We start from the raw sequence: 21,703 nt of genomic DNA, 5'->3' as shown, positions 1-21,703 counted from the left end.
TAAGATGCTTCTTTCTTAATTTTCCAATTATGCTTCTGATTTAAGTTAAAAAGAAAAAGAAATGACTACTAACACTGTCATTTACTGGAGTAGTTTAATTTAAATAGTCTCGATGATCTGGAAAGAATTCAATATCCATATAAAACGAATTTGAATAATAATGATTAACAGAACAAGTACTACTACTAGACTGTGATTTAGTTCTAAACAATAACTCATATGATCATGCCTCAGATACAATGGAAGTCTCCTCCTCCTCCTCCTCTTCCTCCTCCTCCTCCTCTTCCTCCTCCTCCTCCTCTTTAATGGCATTGATCATTGCAGCAACATGGCTCATGCTTGGCCTAGCATCAGGAGAGGAGTTGATGCATTTAAGTGCCAGTTGAAGCAAGTGCACCATCCTCGCCTCGCTAGCTCCACCGGAGAGGAGAGCTTTGTCAAAAACTTCAACGGTCCACTCTTCCCTGACCACAGAGTGCACCCACCGGGCTAAGTCGGCGCCGTTGTTCTGAACCACCCTCCCCGTTAACAGCTCGAGTAGGATGACGCCGAAGCCGTAGACGTCGGCCTTGAGAGTGTAGCATTGGATGCTGTTCCTGTCTAATTTTTTGCCATTGGATGCTTCACTTCCGTCGGTTAGAGGGGAGATGTCATGGTTGCTGTTGATGACCGTGGATGTCAGGCCATACTCACTGATGCAGGGATTCATGTTGGCGTCCATGAGGATGTTGGAGGATTTGACGTTGCCATGGCCAATTGCATCTTCTTGCAGCTCATGGTGCATGAAGGCAAGTCCCTCAGCAATCCCAGCTGCCACATTTAGTCTATTGCTCCAGTCGAAACTTTCGATGTTTGTACTGTCTGGGAATTAGATAACATGCCATTCTTCACATTTCGAACTTATTTTTAACAGTCAAAGAGTTAAAACTTTTCTTCTGGTTGTGTTAAAAAGTGTGTTAATGGCCAGCAAGAAAGAGCAACACTACATTAATTTACCATACCCTTCCGATAGCTATGCACTTCAAATTTTGTATTTAAATTCAAGGAAGCGATGCTAGAGAAGTGGACGAATTCTAAAGTTAAGAAAGATTGAGAATTCCAAAAGGACAGTCCTTACCGTGGAGGAGTTTGAAGAGGCTTCCATTCTTTTGGTACTCATAGACCACTAGCTTCTCCTGCGTCGAGCAATAAAACGCGATCGGCGGAAGCACATTGGCATGCTTCACTCGGTCGATTCTTTTGATTCTCCTGCTGAAATCTTCAGGTGAAACTGACAAATCCTTGATCCTCTTCACAGCTAGAGCAGTGCCATCCTGAAGCATCACCTTGTATAGGCTTCCAAACCTTCCCCTCCCTAACAACTCTGCAGGAGCCTTCAATAAGTCCTCAAATCTCAACTCATTTGTTGCAGGATTCTGCAGAACAACCAGTGATGCCAAAGTTGCAGTGGTTTCTCCAGATGGAGTAGGAGAATACTCTGATATACTTGCTCCAGTTTTGTAGGCACTGGAACCATTTGTGGTGCTTTCACCCACCACCTTCTCACCATCTCCCTTGTTTTTACTAGTCTTTCTTCTATAAATTAGTTTGTAAGCAAGCAAGATTAAGATGACCAAACCAAGAATTATATAACCCAAGTACATAATAACCTTCTCAGCTATTGGATTCTTCTTTCTTTTGTTCTCTCCTTGAGAAGGGGGGATTGGTGGACATGCATTTGGAAGTGGTTTTCCACACAAATCCAAGTTACCAATGAAGCAATCAACGCCAAAGAGGTCACCATTTACAGGGACTGGACCACTGAGGAGGTTGTTGGAGACATCAAAGCTATTGAAATTGGTGAAATCAAAGTGAGGAATAGGGCCACTGAATTCATTGTTTTGTGCTAGAAAGGTTAGTAGGCCCGAGATCGGAGACAGGTCCGGTAAATCGCCGGAGAAGTTGTTGTTAGAGATGTTTAGCCTCTTGAGGTTATTGAGGAGAGCAAGAGAGGAAGGAAGCCTTCCCGAGAGGCGATTACCGCCGACATATAAATGGGTCAGTTGGGTGCACTTGGAGATCTCCACAGGGAGCTCTCCTTGGATGGCATTGTCCCGGAGGCTAACGACGGTGAGAGATTGCACATTGCAGAGGAGACCGGCGTCGATGGACCCACCTAGTTCTAATCCTTCCAGCACTACATGCCGCACATTGTTCTTCGCCTTATCACAATCAACGCCAGTCCAGCCATCTTTGCATGGATCGGAATTCGCGTCCCAACCCAATTTCCGCTCGATCTCCGTGGAGTCGTTACCGGCGAGCTTCCTGAGAAAACCAACAAGGGAGTGCCTCACATCATCCTGCTCTGAGCTAACAGAGCAGACAAGCAGTAGGAGAAGCAATATCGGGATGACCCAAGTGGAGATCCTCCCCATGGAGAAGAGAACGGATTGGAGCAAATGGTAAGGATTGGTATGTCAGATTAAAAATGTGGAGTTTTGGCAACTTGAATCTTTCGCTTGACTTGGGAGGGAAGGACAAGGGGAAGGATCAAAGAGGAGAAGGGGTTGGGTAGTAGAGAGGAAGCCACATGGCGGAGTTCTCAAAGGGAGAGGTTTTGGTGCTTGCTATTGGCAAGGAAGGCAAGGAGACAATGAAATAGACTAAGATTTTGAACGCCGGCGGGAAGAAACGGTCGTTGGCAACTGGAGATGCGGTGATTTGGACCATTTGAGAATCAATTTTAACTTTGATTGGGACTTCTTTTTCTGCCAAATGTACGTAGCTACATGAATAAGTTTGTCCAGGGCCAATTCATACAGTGGCTGTGGGTCTTTATGTGCACAAAAAAAACATCCAATTAAAGGTGCTGCAGATAATTTTAGTATGGATGGTGGTAAGAATTTGGCCCTTGTGCTTGTTTTTTCTTTCTTTTTCTTTTGGGCAGGTTGACCCAAGTGTTTAATTGTGCAGATGTTTATATAACAAGGAGAATTTGCCTCTTATTCAGTTTATGTTTAACCTACAAACTCCTAATTGATTAATAATAAAAATTGGAATTTTCTTTTTCTTTTTTATTTCACAAAGTATGTTTAACTATCTTTTATCCGACTCTTTTATATTTCCGAATAAAACCTAAACTATACTCATTTTTGTATCTAAAAGAATACCTAAATAGTTTTTTTTTTAGTTATCTAATGTAAACTATAATAAAAACCTAAAGTATGGTGTGAAAGGAAAAAAAAAAGACAAAAAGACAACGGAAAAAATCATCATTTTCTTCTTGGGTGGTTAAATATCAAAGGAATAAGTAAACAATTTATTTATCTCAAAAGATAATATCTCTTAAAGTTACTAATCCTATATTCTAGTTTTAATCAACTATTTAGTTTATACAGGACTATAAGTGGATAACTAAATAAAATTATATTATTATCCTCGATAATACAAATTATAATTATTTTAAACTGATATTGCTTATCTCAAACTTAAACTAAATCTTTAAAATATATTATTTTATATTTAAAATAAAAAATATTTCTTTATTTATAATATTTTTAATTATCAAAATTTAGGTTGAATTCAAAATAATCAGAATTAAAACCAAAAGAATGCAAATAGTATAATAAAGTTAATATAAAAATGTATAATAAAGCTTTCAATATAACAAAACTTCAAATATAAATATAAAATATTTGAACGTTAAAACAACCACTCATTAAGAATATTAACGTCACCTTTCCGTCTCAATCCATCAGCTTCAGTACGTTTTGCCCGTTCTGACGCAGCATGATCTACCAAATGCAACTTAGCATATATTATGTCATCATCAATATCATTATCATGCACACCATTACTGATGTTTTCGTTTGATCCAGGCATATCGTGAAAATAGCATGTGAACGACTAATTACTATGAGATGTTTTTTTTTTTACCAAGATTATTTTAATTTTTCTAACATTTTTATTGTTATTTTTCATTTTAAACATATAATGTAAATCACAATGATGCATAGGTAAGAAGTGAAAAAATTATTCGGAAGTATTTCTTGGTGAGACCCAAAATTCATGTGAGATGCATGTTTATTAAGGGAATTTGGATCCTTCTTGTGTAGGTCAAGCTTTCTTTTCAACAGGAATACGTGAAAGGAAAATTTGTGATATGACTTAAGATCAGAAGAGGCGGACACCTAGAAAGTTAAAAACCAATCAAACCTTATGGATTCTTAAATGTTAATACCTATAATGTTTAAAACTGTCGGTCCACACTAACATATATATGCCCACAGACAAAAAGTTGATATCAGCGCGACACTAATTCAATCAAGCAGATTGAGACTTGGGATTGATTTCAATGAGCATCAAATTAACAAGGATAGGAAAAATAAAAACTTTAAAGTCAAAAGAATAGTGTGATGACACTCGTAATACAGTACACATTCAGGTTCCCAACTCCGTCAAAGACCTGATGAGCTAAATGATGCCAGTATGGGTTTTACCCAGCCCGAATTGTTGTTAGTAGCCCTTCCCCATAGGTACGATTGTAGCGACGCGGTGACGCACAAACAAGATTGTTGCAACGGCTAGTAGGCACAATGAAGTGATGAACAGAACCAACAAAGGTTAGGCAAATGCAATGGGCAAAGTTACCTCATCTGGTTCTCTTTCTCACTGGAGGCTTTCTTAAACCGGATAGGTGATCTAGGAGGGATCGGGCCTCGGCTTTCCTTGTTGCTGCTCATGGAGTCGTCTGGCTTCATTGAGTTTCTATCCGCCAGAGGGGGAGGATTGTTGTCCAAGAGCGTTGAATCCATAGCTCTTGGTAATCTCAGAGGAATATCTTCCCTAGCTCGTGAAATCTGATTGGGTTCTGCCACGGAAGAGGGAAGAGGTTCTGTTGGAACAAGCTGAATTGTTGATTTGCGCCAATTCTTCCTCTGCCGCTGCTTCGGTCCGTTTTGATTAGCCTGAAAGAAAAGAACATTAAGTTAGATGAATGCCATTATTTTTTACAACATATGCATATCGATGCATAATTTAAGTCTCTAAGTTGGACATATTTAACGTATTGTGAACCTAGTAAAGTGATGAAAATATTCTCTTATGTAACTTGCATAACCCCACATTATGAAGATGCATTATTCTTATACAGGCTCAGGGAGAAACCGCACAAAATAATCACAACAATGTGCAACATTTAGGTATGACAACTTATTACTTGAAAAAATGTACTGTAAGATAGTTAAACAAGAAAATGGCGTGACGCAATAAGAATTTTCAAGTAGCAATGAGAAACAGACCAACAGAAAAGAAAGACTTTACTAAGAAAATGTCAAAATTCTCAAATAAGTTATTAAAGAACAATTAGCATTGATCAGATCTGCAGACTGCAATAGAGAGGTACTTAAGCAATTGTACAGTGCAATGGGGATACTTCTAGAAGTAGGGGGAAAATGACATACCGCAGTGTTACCGATGTCAGATAAGGGCTTTCTTGGTTTAACATCTCCACTTTCTTTTGTTTGCCTCTCACTGAGAGCACTCTCAAGCAGCATGGTACCATGTGTCACCATTTCCTTTATTTTTCCATCATCCAAAGGATCAGAAGATGAATAGCTCTCACCAGATTCTGCGCCCTCTAAGTGAGATGATTCATCCATCTCTTTCTTGATACATCCACCTTCATCTCTGTTGGCACACTTTGAAGGCACACATCCGCAAGAACCAGCGCATATATTTCCAGCAGCGCGGCACTCACATTTTTTAGTTTTACAGGATGACCCCTTTGAACAAGAGCAGCACTGAAGAGAGCTATTTTTGTCAATCATGCAGTCTCCATTTTCGCTTTCCACCTGCAACTTCAAATTTTCTTTGCCTTCGGTATTCTCAGAGTTGGACTTATGTATACGCCTTTTAGATCTCTTTCTAGCCATCTTTTTACCAGATTCAGCACAGTCTGAATCAATCTCATCAACTAATTCATATTCATATTCAAATTCAGATTCAGATTCTTCTGATTGCTCAGGTTCAGATATGTCCATGTCATCCAATAAGTCCAAATTATTGCTAGCTCGCATGAAAAACTGGGACGTTCTTGGCGCCTAAGTCAAATGAAATTTAACAATAAGAACAAGAACTGAAGATTTCAAACATATGACTAGAAGGTGCACAAATGCTCATCAATTCAAAACTGGATGAAAGCTATACATTTACTAAGAGTATCATTAAGATGAGATACTCTATCACGTAACTAGAAATAGAGAGTGAGAGGAACAGATATAATTCAAATACCTTTCGCAGACCATAAGGTCGCCCTTCTAATTCATTGCTTGATATGCAAGCCTCTCCACCTCCATCAGATCTTTCAGTGTTCTTCTTAGCAGACAATAACTGAACATAGAAACAGTAAATACAAGATCATGGATCACTTAATAAAAAGAATCAAAATAAAAGGAGATCTACTGATGAACTTACAGAGGAAACTAAAGATACATTTAGAAAAGGTAAAAACAGATATGAAGACCATTTTCAGATAACATGCTCGCGAATAAGGATGAAGTTTCAGCAAATACATATATAGCCAAAAGAGTATATAATTACCTACTGTGAGATGAAAAAGCAAAGAGCGTTTCATTGCTTATTTAGGACAAACAAAACTCAATGATTTAGTTTAATTACAAATCGATTCTTACATAATTTGCACTGGTTCTTCCATTTGCACCATCAACTCTACAGAGGCACTAGGAAAGAAACTAGCTATGGAAATGCTTTATTCATTCTGAAATATAACATATTAGAATTTCACTATCTTTTTAAAAGAAGCAAAGAAATTATAGTCCTCAGTATAACCGTACAGCCCAAAATAATTTTTCTCAAGCTCCTGCCATAGAAAGAATCACAAGTGAAACAGCATATCCAAGGCTTCGAATGAGTTGGAGCTTAAGTCAGTTTCAAAAAATTAAATGTAAATCAATGGCCCAACACATAAGAAACCTGTAGAGGAACCTTAAATTAACAGCACAAACAGGTCTAAGCAATACTACACTCTTCTGAAACCTTAGCAAGTTATTCAATCAAATGAATTTGAAAATGTTGAGGAAGCAGTGATGACAATCTCAACAGAAAAGAGGATTTTGAAGACAGCTAAATCCATTATCTTCCTTGAGAACTTATAATAAACAACAGTAATTTTGCTGATAACATTCAAGTACTCTGGCTTATACGCTCATCCAAAGTGACATATACTATTTAAGGAGATTTTTAATACAAAGTAAAGGAATACACAAAGACACATAACATTGGAACCTCAAACATTCTCATGCTCATGTTCAGACATGTGACAAATGCGAACACAATTCATATACATAAATTCAGAGAAGCATCGTGAGCGAGACAAGGAAAGAACCTGCCGATTTTGGTGATGCAACTCCTTTGTTTGTGCTTCCAACTGTCTAATCATGGTATTAAGTCGAACCAACTTTTCCTTCAACTCGCTTATCAGGGAGTCCTTCTCCCTAAAGTTCACCTCTTTGTCTCGCAATTGACACCTATTTGGATAAACAAAATCACATATAAAGCAAATTGCTAAGAAAGAAATCAACAGGTCCAACACAGATTTCTAATTTCAATATAGTGCAATTTATATCTTGTTACATGCACAAAGTTATTCATGTCAGAAATGTTAATTTTACGTAATATCTAGAAAGCAAGACTTAAAATAGTATATCTCGAGAAGATCAACGCTTCAATATTTTCAGCCTAAAAACATTTAATGACACAAAATGATAAATTAAAAAAAAATCAAACAAGATTACACAAGGAAATAGGCTTGTGAAGCAAAACGATGGAACCCAAAATTGTGACAATGGAAGAATCAGTGGATCTAGTGTCGTATCAACGTATTAGAAATGACTCAAACAAGCACAAAGAGGACTAACAAAAATACAACATGATAAGTGGCCTAGGAGTTGTACTAGGTAATATAATAAGTGGCCTTACTAGTCCTCGTTCAATTATCGAATAGAAATATTCTTCTTCTAAAATAAACCTCCTTATTTAGTGTCATAACTAAATAATAATTTAGCTTTTTCTCATATACTAATTCATCACTCTCCAATTATTACATGCAATTTTTCAAAATTGATTTCATAATTATTAAACATTATTATTTTGCTCCTAAATTAGACAACACATAACTACTACTTTACACCAAATCGGGAGTACTTTTTTAAAAATATCACTAATTCTCAACACAAATTCACTATTCTTTATTACTTTAATATCAACTTTATATCAAATCAAATATAATTATTATTTGTTATACTAGTATTCTACTAAATAATAGAATAACTTATACTGATATTAGCTCTCTCTCTCTCTCTTTTTATATTAAAAAATTATAATATTTTTTTTTAAGAATTGACGTTGTTCACTAAGTGAAGGATGCCAGAGCTATAAAGTTCACAGATTCTACATCAAAATATCAAAAGTACATGTAACCCATGTAAACAAAGTGTATGCTTCTAAAGCATGAAACCACACTATTCTACTATCTCGCTAGATGGCATCAGCTAAAGGTATTTAGATAAAGATAGAATAGGAGGTCGAGAGAACACATAATTTTCTTCCACTATTTGTGTAATCAGGTCAAAAGAAATATATTTGGGGAAAAACATATGAACGAAGAACAAAAGCTATAACGTATATTTCAGACATTATCACATAGAGACCAAATCTCTTGATGAGGTATAAATTAGAATAGAAGCCTTTCAGTTTGATTTACTATCCTACATAGAGGAAGGTGTATATTTATACCTTGCAGAAGATGATAGATCAAACAAAAAGTTCATTAAACTTTTAGCTTCAGCGAGCGACCTGACATGGTTCCAGCGCCCTTTACCATTAAATACACGCTCACGCTCCTCTGCTTCTGACAATTGAGAGGCCATGGAAACTAGAGCACTAGATGAAGTCGCCAACATATTTTCAAGTGCTGAAATCCTGGAACTTCTAGCGCTTGGAGACATTGTCTGTGGGCAATCACTGAAGGGGAGAATTGAATAATTAATACAGGGTCAACCAACACGAAGAGCAACATAAGAATATTTAGCACAATAAACATTCCAAAAATAACCTCATCATCTTCCTGTTAAGCATTTCAGATTCTTCCTTGAGCCTTGCTACCTCCTTAGCCATTGCAGCTCTCCTGGTGACAGGAGAATAATATCAGATAAGAGTGATTGCAATGTTCAACAGAACAGAAAGACAAACTCTACATTCTGTGATAAGCAGTTAAATACTCAAATTCTCTATTAAAAGTGCTATTTAACCATTAACCCTCTATGCAAACTCTACATCAGTTCACAATGCTCTAGCACTTCCAAATTTTGAAGTTCTAGAGCGGCTTAGAAAATATGAAATCTCTCACATAAACAAAATGATATATAAACAAAACATTACAATAAAGAGAACAGAAAATGAACTTTTGACTTTACTCCCATAGGCCAATAGATAAATCGAGTTCAAACTCGATCGTCTGCCTATTAGAGGAGGACTCATGTTCTGACGCATCCAAGTCTTGGAGCGAGAGAGAGAAGTACTTCCTGTTTATTATTCACATTGATGTAGGAAACCAAACTTGTGGTCCTAGAGGTGAGTTACTAAAAGAAAAGTGGATTTATTACAACTGAAAATTTCCTCTAACATGCCTATCAATACATTTGCTTCCCTTGGATAATTGTGTACTGTAGGAAAATAAACTATTAATTATTTGAATCCTCTTATTTCCAAAGAACCAATATCTGAGGAAAAGTAATGAGCACATAAACAAGATACATACAACCATTAGCAAAATAAAGGACAAATATGGTGATTAGACTGGGATACAAAGAGAACTCAAGCACAGGATGTCCATGAAGCATATGAACACTTCTACAAAAACATAGTTGAAACATGAAAGCAATAGTAAAAATAAGATTCTGTAAGAAAAATGACAAGAATAAATTTCTAATGAAGCACTAGCACAAATTTTAGTACAGCAGGAAAAGATCACATTCACACCAAGTGATACCCTCACATCTTTTGGATGAAGAGATTCATACTGTCACACACACACACCAAGTTGATACCCTCTTTTACAGTGAATAAGACCAAAACCTAATTTGGAGGGGAAAAGGATAGGCCTTACTCTTGCATTTGTCGCTCATACTCTGTACGTACTTCATGCACCCTGACTGTAACCTCAATCTCATGTTCAATGGCTTGCATCAATGCCTTTATCCAAATATGATACACCCATCAGAAAAGGATAAGCCGCAATATGGTATTACATTTATGTAAGAAATTGTTAGATTTCTGTTTAGTACCTTAATCCCCGGACCATTTGCATTCCCAGGAGCTGCATGAATTTCCTCAAAATAAGTAAACCATAAGGAAGACAAATTATATGAAATAGTACTTCATTGTCACTTACCAGACATCTCACGACCAGAAGCTTTCTTTGCTTCCAATAACTCCTTCAGTCTTTTGGTAGCCAAAGAAGCTTCTTCGGTTTTCCGTTGCAAGACCTACAAATATAATAGAACATGTAAATAAAGATCATAGAATAAAGTGAAAGAAAACATGTATGAGAGGCAGCCTACCATCTTCTGCCTCTGATTTAAGGCCAAAAGCTTATGCATCTCATATTCATTCCTTCTCCCTTCCTTCTTGAGCTAACAAAAGAAAGATTGAATCACATTAATACACAAGTATTACGGAAGAAATGTACTACTACTACTAAGTAACTAAATTACACGCTTTCAAATCTGCAAGAGAATTAAAAACATAAACTAAACATTAGTACACACAAAAAAACCAACCATGAATTGAACTTTCAACCAACCCAGATTGGCTGAAACAATCGACATGACCAATACCACAAATAAGTATCATTTTTTGGACGGCTCATCCCAATCCGACACGGAGAACCATGGAATCAACAATTAAATAATGCCAAAGCTAAGAACAACCAATTGCATAGATCATGCATTAAAAACGAAAAAATGCACGTCAATCTTCATCCAGAAATCAAGTTCAAATTTGTAAATCTACAAGCATATAAAATAGTGTTTAAAATATTAACAATTATTTTTAATATCACCAGTAAAATAATAAAAAATTGATCTATAACCTATTAAGAAATCCCCGATTAGTACAAAAGAATGCATTAAACCAAATAACACTCACTAGACGCTAATTATTCTCTGATGCAGAATTATCTGTTAAAATTTACCATAAAACTGGAAAAACAAAATGCTGCATAAAATATTTGGGAAATATCATAGTGGCATTCTAAGGTTTATTTTCTCTACAAGCTTAATTATGCTATGGTGGTTTATATAACTTAATCCTTTCTCCAGGAAGAGCATTATATTACGACAAATTGGTCTTCAATTTCCTAGAAGTTTTAAATACTAAGAATGAAAAGAAAAAAAGAAAGATCTTGTACTACTAGGCCTTGTTTGCTTTGAGTTTAGGGACCTCCCTTGAACTCATTTAGGGGCTCCTATATTGATTCAACAATCAAATATCGTTATATCTTTTTATCTTTTTCAAGTGCCACTATAAAGTTCAAGGACAAAAGTCAATACCTGTAGGACTTCCTTCTCCCGTGAAGCTTTCCATGATCTAAATTGTTCAGATTCTTGCTTGATTTTTTGTTGAAGATGAACCTAATTATTCAAAATCAATATCATACTTGCACTAAATAATAATGCACTGTAAAAGCTTCCATGTAGAAAATAGAAACCTTTTGAGATTTAATCCGTTGGATTTCCTCTTGCAACCGTTTAGCTGCTTCATCACTTTTCTGTTTTTGTCTCAATAATTGTGCTTGAGCCTCTTGTTTTTTTTTCAACCCCGACACCTGCAAAAGCACAGCAAATTTAGTTTTCTGAGAGACTATAAAATGGATGAAACTATAGACTCACCTGAGATTCAAGCATGTTCAATTTTTGAAGATAATCTTCTTTCAATTTCTGAGCACTCTCACCAGAAGTAGAAGATATATTTGCAAGATTGAAACGAAGGTCTTCAATCTCTTTCTGCAATATAAGAAGCTTTTGTAACAATCATGGAACCTCAATACACTATTTAAACTACAGAAAAGTAATCCAACCTGCAGTACTTTCTTTTCCTGCTCCAACTCCAATAGCTTCTTTTCATAGTGCTGCTTCAAAACTGATGTATCAGCCTTTCCAAACTGTTTCATTTCTGCCTTGAATCATGAAGAAAAATGCTGTCAGATAATTTAAGCAAGACTAAGGGAAAAAGGGACAATGAAAGGGATTAAATCATGTTAAATAATAAAAGAATAAAATCATCATTTTCTATTGGCTTAAGCTTTTAGAATACTTGCCAAAATGACATAATAACAATATTGGAGGTCTTGAAATCATATCCAGCCATGTCTATGAGTTTATCTATCATTTGAAACATAAAATATACCATATAACTCGAATCCATTTTTAATATCTTGAGCCCATAAGTGAGGAGTGTTACAATATAAAAGGTTAAAAGAAGGTACTTTCTAGTTTCTACTACTACTACTGATTGAAAATAAGGAAATGTCTGTCAACTACCATTATACAAGCATAACAATTGGATTACTCGGTGAGTTAACATGCTATCAAACAAGAAGTCTTGAGTTTAAATCTTCCCTAACCTACATTGTCAATTAAATGGAAAAAAAATACACCCACTAAAGTCAACTCCATTTTTTTGGTCTATCAAAATATCTCAAACTTACAAGATGTATTAGAGAACTGGAAAAAAAAAAATCATTCTTACCAGCTTATGGTTTTAAAGTAGTTGATGAGTTAATAAAGAATAATGCGTTGATGAGTTAACAAAGAATAATTCGTTAGAAGTTCAGAATTTAGATCATCAATTTGCTGAAGGAAACTCTAGATTATGTATTTTGATTGAGTGTCAGATACTAGGCATTACAAGCTATTAAAGTGACTAGTGAGACTTTCCTTAATGTATTTCCATCTAACTAAGCTATATAATTTAATTTATTTATTACCAACCTGAGTAGACCAGGAAAATTCCTCTCCTGATAAAGATGATGGAGACCTTCACTATTGATCTTTATTTTGACCAATCACTTACTTAAATATGGTACTTAATGTTGTTGTTAGGCCATCATTTTCTCTAAGAATGGTACTTTTGATCTTTAATATTCATAAGACTCTCGCTTACTTCTGGGCTCAAGACATTTAGTAGATCCGAGAACAAATTCAAATTAAAAGAGCAGTGGTTATATTTTACTTAACAAATAGGCCTAGCAAGATTTGAACTCAAGATCTCCTACTCTAATACAATGTTAACTAGTTGTTTTATCTGAAAGCTTATTTAGAGAATCAGTAATTTAAATTGTTCATATTCTAACATTGTAAAAATTATCATTCATGATTAAGTTGATTTTGAACAATTAATCCCTGCATGACAGCACAAAAATAGTCATTCCTTTATAAAGAATCAGAAACTTCTATGTGTGCAGTTTGAATGCTGTGACAGTCAGAAATGATATCATCCAATGAATTGCAAAGATAATGCCAGAGTCTACATCTAGCAAAGAGCTACCATAAGAAAATAAGAAATCCATTACCTCCTTTTGCTCGAGACGCTTATCCAACTCCTGTAACTCTTTATCAAGTTTATCTTTTATTGATGAATGCTCTCTTTCCTTTTCATCCTCTTCAGCTTCACCTAAAAACATTTAACAAATGTAAACAAAGGAATTGAGTGTCACAACTGTAATACTAATTTGGAAATTAAGACCTTTGCTACATGCCAAGCAGACAACATCAGCGAAGCATCCAGAACATTTAGAACGAATAAGAAAAAGTACTTCAGAAAGTTGTAGATTATATATCTATATGTATATGAATTTAGGGAGACTAAATTTATTCCGTCAATAGGCCAATATAAAAGGCCTTCTGCAACATATGACTTAGCGGAAGAATACACTCAGATATGCTGATAAGATGTGAATCTAAACACAGCACAATTGTTGCCTCAAAATTTCATTACAAACCAAGAATCACAATTTAGCAATCGCTTTCACCTATTACTCCGCTCCATTCATCAAAATAAGTACTCCAACACCATTTTGATTAATAAGTTTAATTTTCAATACCAAGTCATAACCAAATTAGAGTGGCACGTAAGAAAGAAGCATGATGAGAAGGCCCATAACATAAGTATAAAAGGGATGTACTTTAATTACAAAAAGGAATGCTGATGCTAGGCTGCTAGTTATCGCTATACAAGAAAAGTGAGTTTCATAGTTACTTACTGGAAAGGCCAATAGGCCCTCCATCACAGTCTGAGGTGAAATCATTAAAACATGTATCTTTCTCCAATTCAAGACGATCCAGAAAACCATTTCTGCAAGCATTAGACAAGTTCTGGGCTTGAACCAACTCTGATTCTAACTGTTGAATCCTTGATACATAACTCTTTAGTAGATCCAGTTCCTGTAAAACACATCAAGAAAGAGGACAAAAAAAATGCAACTAAGTACAGTTTAGCTGGCTCACTAGATATTATTCTGATTATCTATTGTATTTTCATACTTGCGTATTTCCTGTAATATCAATCTCATCCCATGGCTTCCCATTCCTTGCAGATTCGATCATCAAAGTGAGCTTATCCTTTTCAACCTGGCAAAGCATTCCAGAATAGAGTTTAATCTAAAGGGGATGATATGCTTACAAATAAGGGAGGAATTGAGTACTATTATGATTTATATGCAGGCATTGAAATTTTAAATGTTCTGGTTTGAAGTTCTTTTAATAAAAGACCACAATTTTACGGAAGTATCATGCATAAGCAAGCTAAATCTCAGCTAACATACAATATCAAGAACAAGACATATATAGCCACAGTATACAGAAAAATAAAGTTGTCTTAATTTAGATGGATAAAAGAATTGTTCTCGTAATAATACTTCTATTCTTAAAGATATGTGAAAGTACATTTGATCATTCTGCAACCAATTAATATATGTTAAGAGTTTAATTAAGCAACATAATTACCTGAGCATCAAGTGCACGTTGAGCCAGCTGCTCACAAGTGATCTGGCTCTCTTTTAACTCCTGATGAAGCTCCGCATTTCTTACCTCAAGCAGAGAAATTCTATGCTGAAGGACCTATAATAAAATTATCTCAGTTTTTTGAACCTAATCCTTTAGCAGAGAGACACGAACTTTGTACCTGAATTTCCTCAAGAGATGGACCACCACCACGACAAAAGAGGAGCTCAGCCTGCAGCTGCTCCAACTGGCTACGCATTCTCTGCATCTCAGCTGTAACTGGATCACGGTTTATCTGCAACTCAATAAAATGAAATTCTACAGACCATTCTAGAATTTTTATCAGCAGATTTCAATCTTGAAAAGCAACATACCACTGCTTTGTTCTGAATATTGCGTGCACGGTTAGCATACTTGAGGGTATTTATAGTCTCTTCAGCATTCGAATCAGCAGGGCTAATGCAAGCTACATACAGTATAAATCGGCAAACACATGTCACATGCTAACGGGAAATGAATACTTAAGCACCAGCTAAAAATTGAATCTGAGTAAATGTGCTCACCAATCATAACAGTTTTGCTGTTACCTCCAAGAGAGTCCTGCAAGCAACATTGCCATAATTATGTGCAAAGCAAGCATGAAAGGATATACAGACTCAACTTTCATGGGTCATTATGTCTATCCACAGACACACCAAGGATTATGGCTTCTGCAGTCAAATAGAACCTTGGAAAAGCCTAAGTCAGAACAACTTGATTTACAGGAAGCCTATAGGTATTTGTGGTGAAGTTCAATTAGTGGAAAATTATGTGCTTTATACAACAGGCAAACACTGGTTCACCCAGCAGACATTAAGCGGCAGGCCTAATTTCAAGTGGCTCAGAAGTCAAGAAAAGAAAAAAAATTCTAAATCTAAGATACCTGCATAAGATCACAACAATCATTCTCATTCTTTAAGTCATCAGTCATATATAAGCAGAGGGTCAACCAGTGCAATGCCAGAGAGTTTTTACTTTTTAGTCAACATTTGTAATGCTAAATTTTAACTTCCATATTCAATAAATCTGTAGCAACTAGCAAAGGTAACTTCTTCCTAGCCTGGCTCTCCTAAGCCACACAAAATCGATATTTCGAACATGACACAAGCATTCAAGGGTAGTTTTAAATTACTTTGAAAGAAACACACAGAGCTTGCAATTCACAGCATACAGTGAAAAAGAGTCATTTCCATACCTATCTGGTTTTGTACGCATGCATGACACAATCATTATTAGTTGATACAGTGAAGACCTTTCCTCTTTTGTTAGTTATAAATCCAGAACAAATAGGGCACAGTTCTTAAAGAAGAGGGATGGTTGAATGAACAGTATTTCCTGCCTCATAAGTGATGGGCACGTTACATTTCAAGCAATATATTCTACAGATCAATTAATAATCAAATAGAAGAAAACCTAACAGCAGGTCAATATCAAATGACCTAAAGATTATTTGATAATTATAAAATAATAGTATTATTAGGATCAGACATCTTTAGGAACTTATTCAAAATATAACAAGAGGTCATATAACCATAAAATGTTGCGAATACTGATAAGAATTGATTAATTAGCAACACAGAAGGAATATGTGCTTAAAGCTAATTAAGAATAAGCAGTATGAAAAGTTTTATGTAATGATACTTTGAAAAGCACAGGTGTAGACAAGCAGTGCACAATTTTGTTAAATCAACATTTGTTCTAAATAAAACCAAATCTTGATATACGTGCCTGTAGGAGACGAGTCAACTTGCTATCACGATATGGGACATGTCCTCCTTCTTTTCGCTTTTTCTCATCACCTAATGCACTTATAACATTGCCAAGAGCCAGCAAGCCCCTGTTAATATGTATGCCTGTGTAGGAAAGGATACGAATTGTAAATCTATTTGAAGGTTAAAACAACCACTCATTAAGAATAATAATGTCACCTTCTTTCAGTCTCAATCCATCAGCTCCAGTACGCTTTGCCCGTTCTGACCCAGCAAGATCCACCAAATGCAACTTAGCATATAATATGTCATCACCGGGATCATTATCATGCGCACCATTACTATGAGATATTTTCTTTTGCTCCAGGCATATCGTAAAAATGGCATGTGAACGACTAATTCATCCAATCCAGTGCACCAAAAAGAAAAAAGAATAATTTAAGAATTTTGTGGAACTAATATTCAATGCATATCCTCAAATTAAGTTTGCCAAATAAAAAAAAGAGTGATAAGATTCATATTTCGTGGTATAAGAGCAAGAATGTTGAGAAAGGGCACGAGACTGAGAAGATATGCGACATATCAAATTACACTAATCACACATAAACTTGCAGGTCAATGGAGATGCACTTAAAACTTGTACTCTTACTTTGAGCGCATAACTTTCTTATCCAAAAGCAATTCTACATGAACACAGAGGAGCATTCATGTCCAAATGAGTTCTGGTTGTCTCATTTGCACACACACTTAAATGTATCCATGAATAAGACAGGAGAGACCAACTAAAATGCCTATTAGTAGAAGCACAACATTCACAGCATGTTAAACAGATGTTCATATAAAATATTATCTTATAGTGCTTTAGTCCACTGACCTCGATTGACTATTCATATTTGTACTTCCTGTTGCACGGCACAAGGACCCACGAGTCAAATATGATGCCATTTCGTCTATTGATTTGACTTCTGGTTCAGTGACACCAGCAAGAGTGATCCCACCATTTGTTGTTTCTCTGATTTGTATGGGAACTCTAGAAGGGGCAATTGGCTTAGCAATAGTACCAATCTCAGTTCTTGAAACTGCGTGAGGTTGAGGATCTAACAAATCAAAGACTTCCTCTTTAAAGATCTGCAATCAATAGTAGAAGATGTGATTATATAATCTAACAGGTATTTATATACTGAAAGTAAAGAATAAACATAGAATGCGATTCACTTGCAAGAATGCATGGCTAAGAAGGGAAAACAAAATCTTGTAAGTATTTCTTGGTGGGTAGAAAGTCATCAGACCCAAAGGGGACGAAAATCAAAGATTAAAGAGAGGCAATCAATTGTTTCAGAGAAAAAGGTTTATTATTAATGTAATCAATGAATTTGCAGTTTCAACAGTTAATAATTCTATGCTCAGCTGAAAATCAGAAATGACAGGAAAGCAGTTATTCAACATACCTCAATGAAAGATACCCTAATGAGAAACTCTGTGCTGTCTTTCATCATGTCAACCTTCTTAAATATTGTTTCCATAACTTGGGGAATGATACCCCCATTGTTGACCTCACTTGTATAGTTAGTTCCCATTGTAAAGGTCTTTCCAGATCCAGTCTATATGCAGAAAATTCAACTTGTTTATCTCATTATTTACAAAAGGAAATAGCAAGCCAAATAACAGGATTGTAAGTAAACGGATATACCTGACCATACGCTAAAACAGTCGCATTGTAACCGCGGAACAATGCCTCAACCAAGGGTAGAGCACATTGTTCAAATAATGAAGAGTAGGGAGAGCCGGAACTCCCATAAACATGGTCGTACGTGAACGCATGTGCACCAATTTGCACCTATTTCCACGATTATCAGAATTAACAAATCTAAACAACAATTTTTGGTTTTAAATAACAAATAGCGATCATTTCTGTAGATGCATAACTGAAGATAAATCAACAACTATTAACAGTAGACAATGAAAACTCGTCAATCGTTCAGATCAATCATTTATTAAGAACAAATATAGATGACAAAAGAACAAGTTTTAATACACGGCAAGCAAGAACGGAGAAGGATCCGAACCTGTGGTTCCCCGGGAACAACGGTGACACAATCCGTGCAACCCATGAGAAGCTCATGGGTGATGAGAGGACGGATATTGACGGCTACCTTGACGCACTCCTTTTTCGACGCCATCGCCTCCTCCGCGGTCTCCATCGTCAGCTCCCTACGAAGGAAATCAAGGCAAAACATTAGATTCTCAAAAGATCGAACTGATGCAAAAGGTTTAGGATTAGAGAAGTCGATTGGCCAAAATATTAGCAAAGTTTAAGGTAAAATGTCGGGAAATCGACGGAGGAGAGACCTGAATACATCAAAAATCGAGGAGGGATTAGAGATTACCTTCAAGAAATCGGGGAACGAGAGAGGACGAACGAGATCTAGGGTTAGGGTTTTCTCTCCCTTCGTTTCCTCGCGTCTCTTTTCTCTTCTCTCGACCCTTAGTTTGGCGGTCGGAGAGAACGGAAATGGAGGAGAGAGAGAGATAGTAGAAAGAGAATAGAAGGTTGATGGGAGAGCGCTCGATTTCAAAAATAGGGGGTGGCACGTGCAGCGACGCTCTAGATGGCCGGATCTGAGCAGCTGAGACGTGTGAAGGTAGTAAATGACCCTCATGTCCTTCGGGCGACGAATAATATTTTCATCTCTTTCGAAATTTGTCTTTTCCTACCGCCCCTTAGGATTCAAATTCAAAAATAGCGTAATGACTCATATGCCCTCCGTGGATCTGGCCAGATAGGCTCAAATTGTAGGATTTGGGGGGATCATTAAGGGGTATTTTACAACCCCAAACTCAACCATATTGACCAAGGGACCAATTCACTCAATCACCTTTCACCTCTTTGCTCGCTTTATGGTTTTGCATTGTGTTACAATCCAATCGCATGGATTAAATTGAGTCAAGTTGAGTCGAGTAAAGTTAATTAGTTAGTTTTATATTATTATTTTAAATATAAAATAAATCGGATATTTCACGTATGGATTTGATCTATCATGTTTTTGATACGTTGTCCTCAAGGTGACTAGTACGCAAATTGAATCTTCTGATTTACGTCATACTCATCGGCCCATGGGTCTGCATGTAGATATGACTCAGTCTGATAGCGCATTTGTTCCACCAGTTGTGCTCACGGCCTCCTAACTGGTTTGCACAAGTTGATCGAATCAGATTGCGAAAACTCAGCGCGCCTCGAGATACATGCACTTCATCTCACCCACTCAATACCCAAAAACCCAACCCTAGGGATGAAATTAGATTTTGGCCTAGGGGCATAGCTATGGGTCGCATGGGCACCAACGGCGACTAGGCAAAGTTATGGATCGTCAATAGTCGACCTTTAGGTGGTCCTTGCAACGGTGAAGCAGTGGCCTAAGCCAAATATCGAGCTTGAGCTCGAGTGGCTACAACGACGACTGCGGTGACTCGCCAACGGGTCCCCCAACACCTAACGACTGTGGTTGATGGCTATAATCCCATTATCGTGGGGCCCTGGCTACGGCAAGGCATGTAAAAGCCACTTCGACATGGCTTCATTTGGGCAATATCGTCGCCAGTGTGGCCATCTAGTTTGGCCATGCAATGCTCGTCGACGGCTGCAATGGCCACCACAGTCTTGCAATCGACTAGTGGGAGCCGATCATGGCCACAGGTGGTAGCTGGAACACCGGACCCACGACCACTTATCGTGGTTTTGCTACAACGAGAAGGTTCATTGATGGCACTCTTCCGATCTCCTATTGCAATTATCGTCGGCTTAGCTCAGGTGTAGGGGTCTCATGGAAAGTCTTGGACGTGGCAGAGGGGGACCGGGAGTGGCTGGATAGCCGCCGGTGAAAAGCTAGGTTTTTCGGCCCTAGCTTCCACTGCGACTAAGGAAGATGGCATTGGGGTCGTCGCTAGGAGTTTCTCCAACATCTCATCAGCGTCTAGGAGGGTCTACAACGTCGGAGGGATCTCCACCGCGACCGAAGGAAGGTCGAGGTCGCGGTTTTAGCCGACAGCATTGGCGGTGCGAGTCGGCTATGGTGGGCTAGGAGAACTGCCGTCAAGGGCTAGATTGAGTTCTTAATGGTAGTTTGAATCTCCTTTGCTATCCTTTTGGATCTCTCCTTATATTCGGTCGTAAATTCTTTAAAAAATACTTTTGCCTATATCGATGGCTCGTCGTTGACAATTGCTAGTGGTGGAGAGGGCGTTGAAGAAACTTCCATATAAACGAAAATGAGTTCCTAGTCCTCTATGGTTGCTCCTTTCTCATTTGTTTTAGATCGCGTGATAACCATTGTTCGAAAAACATCGACTCTAATATCAATATACGAATCAAATCTAGATCGATTTAGCTGTTAAAAAATTATGAAAATTTATATGGAGGTAGCTTTAGAAGTTAGAGTTCTAATAAATCTGGTTTTACAAGAATTCGACATTGAGATGAAAAGATATTAATAAAATAATGGAGCAAGGCCAAATAGGGCACAACAATAATTAATTGATATTGTGGTAGTCATCGGAGGGTGGCGAATGGCCAAGTGTGGTGGTGGACGACCATAAGGTAAGGTGGCTGATGGTAGAGGTAGATGGCTAGAGTTTGAAAGATCGAAATGTTTCTACGGCTATGATCTACTTCTAGAAAGATATAAACGGTCTAACGGCTACGGTAAAATATAAAAATAAGAAATAACTTAACTTAATTTTCATTCGATGACTCCCCTAATCAGCACATGACTACCCCTATTTATTATAAGAGTAGAAAATCTCTAGCGAATCGGATCTAGATGCGAAATATTTGATTTATTTAAAATTTAAAATAATAAGATAAAATTAATTAACTAACTTGACTCAATCTGACTTGAT

At 36.9% G+C, this 21,703-nt stretch overlaps 2 protein-coding genes across 2 annotated transcripts; both read right to left on the bottom strand.

Moving 5' to 3' along the window:
- Positions 1 to 223: 223 nt before the first annotated feature.
- LOC140777066 (probable inactive receptor kinase At2g26730) lies at positions 224 to 2,940 on the bottom strand. Its single transcript, XM_073120966.1, has 2 exons — positions 1,118 to 2,940; positions 224 to 861 (listed from the first exon to the last, which is right to left on the bottom strand). Exons 1-2 carry the CDS (start codon positions 2,412 to 2,414, stop codon positions 224 to 226), a joined length of 1,935 nt encoding a protein of 644 aa, XP_072977067.1. The 5' UTR covers positions 2,415 to 2,940.
- Positions 2,941 to 4,237: 1,297 nt separating this feature from the next.
- LOC140777375 (kinesin-like protein KIN-4C) lies at positions 4,238 to 19,350 on the bottom strand. The gene is made up of 28 exons (XM_073121434.1): positions 19,195 to 19,350; positions 18,874 to 19,018; positions 18,498 to 18,644; positions 18,256 to 18,408; positions 17,682 to 17,935; positions 17,027 to 17,202; positions 16,827 to 16,951; positions 15,623 to 15,659; positions 15,434 to 15,525; positions 15,241 to 15,354; positions 15,063 to 15,176; positions 14,601 to 14,687; positions 14,321 to 14,501; positions 13,631 to 13,731; positions 12,137 to 12,235; positions 11,949 to 12,062; positions 11,768 to 11,884; positions 11,610 to 11,690; positions 10,620 to 10,691; positions 10,451 to 10,544; positions 10,344 to 10,375; positions 10,166 to 10,251; positions 9,113 to 9,184; positions 8,794 to 9,021; positions 7,385 to 7,526; positions 6,271 to 6,369; positions 5,442 to 6,080; positions 4,238 to 4,946 (listed from the first exon to the last, which is right to left on the bottom strand). The coding sequence occupies exons 2-28, from the start codon at positions 19,006 to 19,008 to the stop codon at positions 4,626 to 4,628; spliced, it is 3,912 nt and encodes a 1,303-aa protein (XP_072977535.1). The 5' UTR covers positions 19,009 to 19,018; positions 19,195 to 19,350; the 3' UTR covers positions 4,238 to 4,625.
- Between the last annotated feature and the right edge of the window lie 2,353 nt (positions 19,351 to 21,703).

Source organism: Typha angustifolia, chromosome 15, assembly GCF_048772165.1.
Source record: "Typha angustifolia cultivar Huaian chromosome 15, ASM4877216v1, whole genome shotgun sequence".
Lineage (NCBI taxonomy): Eukaryota > Viridiplantae > Streptophyta > Magnoliopsida > Poales > Typhaceae > Typha > Typha angustifolia.
The sequence above is the reverse complement of the archived record's forward strand: the minus strand, read 5'-3'. Positions and strand labels throughout refer to the sequence as shown.

Excerpts from the sequence above, each read along its gene's own strand:
- LOC140777066 (XM_073120966.1), bottom strand. The coding sequence starts at position 2,414 with ATGGGGAGGATCTCCACTTGGGTCATCCCGATATTGCTTCTCCTACTG. Across the intron at positions 862-1,117 it reads CCTCTTCAAACTCCTCCACG|ACAGTACAAACATCGAAAGT; the intron begins GTAAGGACTGTC and ends TCTAATTCCCAG.
- LOC140777375 (XM_073121434.1), bottom strand. The coding sequence starts at position 19,008 with ATGGAGACCGCGGAGGAGGCGATGGCGTCGAAAAAGGAGTGCGTCAAG. Across the intron at positions 15,177-15,240 it reads CATCTCTTGAGGAAATTCAG|GTCCTTCAGCATAGAATTTC; the intron begins GTACAAAGTTCG and ends ATTTTATTATAG. Across the intron at positions 14,502-14,600 it reads ATATTACAGGAAATACGCAA|GAACTGGATCTACTAAAGAG; the intron begins GTATGAAAATAC and ends TGTGTTTTACAG.